The following is a 6,536-nucleotide window of genomic DNA, read 5'->3' as shown; positions in this document are numbered from 1 at the left end:
TGTCATACAGAGTGAAGTAAGTCAGAAAGAGAAAAACAAATACAGTATGCTAACACATATATATGGAATCTAAGGAAAAAAAAAAAAGGCCATGAAGAACCTAGTGGCAAGACGGGAATAAAGACACAGACCTACTAGAGAATGGACTTGAGGATATGGGGAGGGGGAAGGGTGAGATGTGACAGGGTGAGAGAGTGTCATGGACATATATACACTACCAAATGTACAATAGATAGCTAGTGGGAAGCAGCCGCATAGCACAGGGAGATCAGCTCGGTGCTTTGTGACCACCTAGAGGGGTGGGATGGGGAGGGTGGGAGGGAGGGAGATGCAAGAGGGAAGAGATATGGGAACATATGTATATGTATAACTGATTCACTTTGTTATAAAGCAGAAACTAACACACCATTGTAAAGCAATTATACTTCAATAAAGATGTTTAAAAAAAAAATAAATAAAAGATAGGTGGGAAATACTTCAGGTGTATTAGCTTTAATTATTATGGTAACTATTAGCACCAAAAATGTTTAACATTTTTGAGAAGTAATCTTCTCCTTTCTATTTTCTAAGAGTTTTTTTTTTAAATTAGAAATTTATGTTGAATGCTTGAAATACATTGTAAATTTAAAAATATTCTCTAGGCTTTTTAGAAGGATGACACAAACTATGCCTTTCAATTTCTTCCTAATTATTTTTCCCACTTGATCATAGTTCACCTAATAAAAATAGAATAACTTTGTGACAGAAATTTCTTTGGTTTATTCTTTTCCCATCGAAGTGCTGGATTTATATTGGGAGCAATCTTACAATATTTATATAGCACTTTCTCTGAAGAGCACTTACTATGTGTTGGGCACTGTTCTAAGCACTTTACACCTATGACTAACTTAGTGCTAGTAATAACCAAATAGTTGTTACTCTTATTATCTCCATCATATAGATGAGGAAAAGGAAGCTCAGGGGGTTAAGCAAAATCACACAGCTACTAAGTCTTCAAACACAGACTGACTGGCTACAGAGTTGCTGCACTCTTGACCCCTATGCTACACTGCATCTCTGAAAGATCTTCCATGACTACAATCTAAATTAGGGTCCTTTTATTTCTTTGATAGCACTCTATTCTTTTTTGCCTGAGCATTAGTACAATTTAAAATTATCAATAATTAATTAGTTTAATGTCTGTCTCCTCTAGTCTCTTTCACTTTGAGAGCAGGAGCCATTTCTTCCATTTCCCTGCCGTATACCCAATGCCTAGCACGTAGTAGACGCTCAATAACTAGTTGAGTGAATGATTGCACGAAAGGTGACTAAGAAAAATGCTTCCTTCATGGAGTAATGTCTCCATCTTGTGGAATTTTAGAATACTGTCCCACAAAATTTTCTTTTAACAAGGAAGGTTTCACAGGAGAATTGATTCTCCTATTTCCCAGACTACAAGTCCGGGAAATAGGAGAATTTTTGTTGTTGTCATTGGACTGGTCCTTTTGAGACTTTTAGAGCTGTAGAAAAGCACCGCCCCTTCAAGGCAGGCCTTTCCCTTACTAGATTTGCTTGGTGAAACGAACTGTGCAACTGGGTAATTAACTGGCATCAATTTAAGTCCAGAACTCGTTTGATTCTACCTTGCCAAAGGTAGAGCACAGATCCATTAACAAGCTCTTGGCTCCGAATGATCACTCGGGCACATCCAGAGCCCCTTCCATGCAGCGTTCTACTACCTAAGAGGTCTATCGGCCGCAGTCCCTATCTCTCCATCACATATTCCTCACAGCGTATGATGGCTAAAGTAGAAATTGTGTACAGAAATAACCTCTGCCCTACTATCACATACCAGGAGAGAGTAAATTGCACTCCATTCTAAATCCTAAATTTTACTTGTATAATGTTTTGCACATATAATTTGTAATAATTGTTTTAAAAATACAATATGTTAAATCGAGCTACTTCTCTACCTATTATGGGCAGTTCATTTTATGAAGTTAACATAAACTTGCTATTTAAACCAGACATGGACAAAAAGAAAAGGAAAAACTTTAAGCCAGTATGATTATAATTGGAGATTATATATACTGAGTCTGGTTTTTCCCCCCGTTTAATCTAGGTCCAACTCTGGTTCTCTTTCACTATCCGACAACCGAGGTGAGCAGCCGGAGGCCTAGGACACCAGCGACAGCCCCTCCTTCCCCACGATTCTATGGTCCTCAGGTTACTCTCGTCACTGAGAACTCTATGGTTCCGGGGCGGGCTGGGAGGCCTGAGTTTGAAAGCCGTGGCGGGAAGATGGTGGCCGCATCTGTCGCCAGCCTCTGTTTCTTCCGAGCGGGAGGACGCTGGGACTGTGCCTTTCCCTGAATGGCCGAGAATATTTCGCGATGAATCTGACGCGCTGGAGTGGGAAACGACGACGTTCAGCATCAGGCTCAGACTCCTTTTCGGGAAGTGGCGGTGACAGCAGTGACAGCCCCCTGCTCCTCTCGGGGCCGGTGCTGAGCCCGCCCCCGGGCCTGAGACGCAGCCTGAAGGACCGCGGCCGCCCGCCGGCCAGAGCTGCAGGTACTCCCAGGCACTCCGTGGGCAGCGGGCGAGGTGGGCAGCTCACCCGGGCACTCGTCGGGAGGTGTCCTCACCGCGCGGAGCTCGCGCGTTTGCACGGCCTGCTAGGCTTCTACTCCCCTTTCTCAGTTTGTGACTAGGACCTGGTGCGGCACGTCACTTTCTATTGACGTGGAAGAGCTTTCAGTCCATATTCAGCGACTGTCTGGTAATAATCTTCAAGTGGTTTCTGGGTCTTTTCGACCTTTATTTACAGAAACAACTTACTAGTTGGCCAAATCTCATCACCTGTAGGGAATTCACTCCTAATAGTGCCCAGTGCTCCTTACAGATCCTTATATTGTATGTGTTTTGTGTCAGGATGTACTTTAAATAGCCTCTTTACAACACATAGGAATCCCAAAACACAGTGGAAGGCTAATTACTGAAGTCTTATGTTAGAACTAAATTCAACTATTTCCTTTTTTTCTTTTTTTTCTTAAAAGGGGAATGCAAGCAGACGTTTCCTGACGACAAAGTAGACAAGCTGCTATTGGCAAATTGGGGGCTTCCTACAGCGGTTCTGGAGAAATATCACAGTTTTGGTGTAAAAAAGATGTTTGAATGGCAAGCAGAGTGCCTTTTGCTTGGACAAGTCCTGGAAGGAAAGAATTTAGTCTATTCAGGTATTCAAATTTGTGCAAGTTAATTTCTCTACTATTTTTAAGACGTTATTAATGTAAAGGACACTCTATTGAGGTAAGGTGGGTGAGAAAGTGCTGTATAACTAGAGAAAGGCTTAAAATATTTGAAAAGCAGAGTTTCATCGTATTCATACTTAAATTATGAAAATTGCATTAGATGGTAGGGTGGGGGAAGGCAAAAACCCAACAATTTAAACAGAATTATCTGCCTACCATTCCTCTCAAAAAACATATGTCCCAGAGTGAGTGTGCAGTATGAGATGTAAATGTGCTCTTCCCACAGTTGATCTCAGTTGCTTTTCAGTGTGTGAACATTTTACGTTATATGTTTATAAGTTGACCTGCTTATACAGGAGTGTATATACAAAACCCTATGTAATATACTTTATGAAAGGTTTATATGGGCTTTCAAGAGCAACTTTGACTTACATAATTTTTAACCATCTGTGCTTAGTATACTGACTTTAGAATCTAATCACTTGGTAAGATGTACGTCCTTTGTATCAGTTTTCTCTGAAATTGTGAGTCATCCAGATTTTCATTATGGCTGCCAAAAATAATTAGAGAGTTAACTGTCAATAGATATAAGTTCAGGCTGTTTACTGACTGTGTAACCTTGCAAATTAGTTGAGAGAGAGAAGTGGAGGGAGGGAGGGAGTGAGCGCGTGCGCGCACAGAGAGCATGAGTGCCAGGGTGTGGGCTTAGAAGAGTTTTTGGCATGTAAGAAATACTCAGTTAATGCTAACTAGTGGCAGTTGGTGGCAGTGGTAGAATGGCCTGACCGTTTCAGTTGCTTAAACAAGAACTTGGGTGTCATTCATAACTCTGCTCACCAACTCACATTAATTAATCACCAAGTGTAGTGTCTATTACCTCAAATGTCTTGATTCTGGCTACTACTCTCTGTTCTTAGGTCCATTACCTAGTTTACTATCATCTTCTAGATTATGCAATAGTTCTCTAACTAGTTAATCTTTTCTTTCTGCTCTTGCTTTGCTCCTGCAGCCAAAGTGATCTCTATAAAGTACAAATATGATTTTGTCATTCCTTTTCATCAAACTCACTAGTCACTCTGCATTGCTTTCAGGATAAATTCCTTACGTGGTAGGATTATAAAAGTCTTCTCCATGTGGCACTTTCATATCTCTTTTTTCACTCCCCTACTTGTACTTTATACTTCAGACTTACTAAATTACCTACTATCATCTGAACATACCAGGCTTTCCTCTAGACCTTTACACATGCTGTTTTTTTCTGCTTGGCATTCCTTTCTTCTTGCCTTCTTTGCTCTCATAAGTTCTGTTTCCATAAACTTCCTTACAGCTCTTCTCCCTCAACTTCTATCATAGCTCCTATTACAGTGTATTAAAGCTTTTTATCTACTTCCCCAAAGCAGGGCTTTTAACTATTCAGTACTTAAAGGAAAGGATCTTTAGGTATAAGCTAGGTACTCAGTAATATTCATCATTTATTTGATGTAAAGGTTTATTTGTCTCTATTTTCACTGTGAGAGTATTTAGAAACCTGGTTTAAAGTCAGGGGCATTTCAGGGTATAAAGGTTTCAAATGCTAGCTGGGGCCTTAATGATAGTTTAGCCTTGGGCTATTTAGTTACTGGATATGGTTTAAAACATTTATTAATGCAGTGTATCAAATATTACTTCTTTTTGTGATAACCTTGCCGAATAACTTGTTTTAGCTCCTACAAGTGCTGGGAAGACTCTTGTTGCTGAACTACTTATTTTGAAGCGGGTCTTGGAAACGCGGAAGAAAGCTCTATTTATTCTGCCCTTTGTCTCTGTGGCTAAAGAGAAGAAATACTATTTCCAGGTAATGTTCTTTTACTAAGTTTGAAATAGTGAAAGGCCTATTATTGGCAGCTTCGGCTTTACTCATTTGAAATAGAATTATAAAAGCAATTGGAAAATAAAATTTCTTTTATTACATCCCATTGTAGCTTTAAAAGTTGACCATTAAAAAAAAAAAAAAAAAAAGTTGACCATTTATGAGGGGAAACTTTTAAATTACTGCATAAAGGAGAAAGGGCCATTAAATCAAAGAGCAATTGGTGAAAATTGTGTAAAAATTTATAAACTTTTCCTTAGGAAATAGGCAGAGTACTTTAATTAGCATATAAAAGTGCAAATTAAGAATCAACCTCTTAAGTGAATAGTAGGACTAGACTGAAGCATGGAAAGGAAGTGTGTTTGAGGAAGCATATCCCATCCTAATGCAGTGCCATTTGGGAACGTTAGAGGATGAAGAACAAGATCCATTGGTGCTTATGTAAAGCTCCAGACCTGTGTTTTCTTCTTCTGTTCTCCTGCAAAAATGAATGACAACAGTATACATTTGTGTGATGCTCACTGGTCTTTAAGGTATTTTTACAAATACAATATTTCATTAAATAGAATAAATTTATTCTGATTTCTGCAGTGAAAAAATGTGATTTTGGAATGCCAAGATTATTGCAGTGGTAATACAAAAAATCTGAGTTCTCTTCCCAGTTTTGCCACTTCCTGTGTCTTCAGGCCAGGTACATAATCTGCTGGGCCTCAGTTTTTTCTCTGGTAAAATGAAACTATGGGGTTAACTATGGGTTAACTTAGTAAACACTCAGAAACATTTTATTGAATGAACAGCTCTAAAATTCAGTGGTTCTATAAATCTTTTTTAACAGTTATTTCAGAGGTCAAATAGCCAACAAAGCTGGTTCTACATGGTAACATCCTTTCAACTTAGACCAAAGTAACAAAATAATGATCCTTTTTATTGAGAAGGTATGTTAGTTAAAAGTTAAACTAAAAAAAATTAACATCAAAGTCCCATTGCATTTGACTTTTGAAACCTTTTCTTCCGTTATATAAAAAACTAATCTTTAGTGGGATAATGAGAATATTTTCCTCATGAAGTATAAATTTGTTTCTGAAAATATTACATTAGTGTTAAAGAAAGAGTGAGTTTCTTGCTTGTTTATTAGATTAAAAATGTTAATGCTTAAGGTAGTTTTTCTTTAATTTTAATTTCTATAAAGAGCTCTTAGAACTTATTTGATTAAGTATGCCATTTTATTTGACTCTGTCTTAACAGAAAATCTCTGTACTGAGTTTTGTCAGTTCTGAACTTCTTATTTTTAGTATATGATTCTAAAAAGAACCAGTGTGCCCCGACCAGGAATAACTAACAGTAATCTGATAAATGTATTTGAATACTTATGTCTATGTTTTGGGACAGAACCAATTTAAGATTCATGAATTTCAAATATTTTCCCCTGTATTTTTCCTTTTTACTCAATTTAG

At 38.2% G+C, this 6,536-nt stretch overlaps 1 protein-coding gene across 1 annotated transcript in view; it reads left to right on the top strand.

Annotated features, from left to right (window-relative positions):
* The first annotated feature begins 2,372 nt into the window (after positions 1–2,372).
* The window catches only part of POLQ (DNA polymerase theta), a 107,740-nt gene continuing 103,576 nt past the window's right edge, over positions 2,373–6,536 (top strand). The window contains exons 1-3 of the mRNA XM_061193154.1: positions 2,373–2,553; positions 3,039–3,218; positions 4,937–5,067. Coding sequence (XP_061049137.1) covers positions 2,373–2,553; positions 3,039–3,218; positions 4,937–5,067 — 492 coding nt within the window. The remainder of the gene's footprint in view (positions 2,554–3,038; positions 3,219–4,936; positions 5,068–6,536) is intronic.

This window comes from Eubalaena glacialis, chromosome 6, assembly GCF_028564815.1.
Source record: "Eubalaena glacialis isolate mEubGla1 chromosome 6, mEubGla1.1.hap2.+ XY, whole genome shotgun sequence".
Taxonomy (NCBI): Eukaryota; Metazoa; Chordata; class Mammalia; order Artiodactyla; family Balaenidae; genus Eubalaena; species Eubalaena glacialis.
The sequence above is the reverse complement of the archived record's forward strand: the minus strand, read 5'-3'. Positions and strand labels throughout refer to the sequence as shown.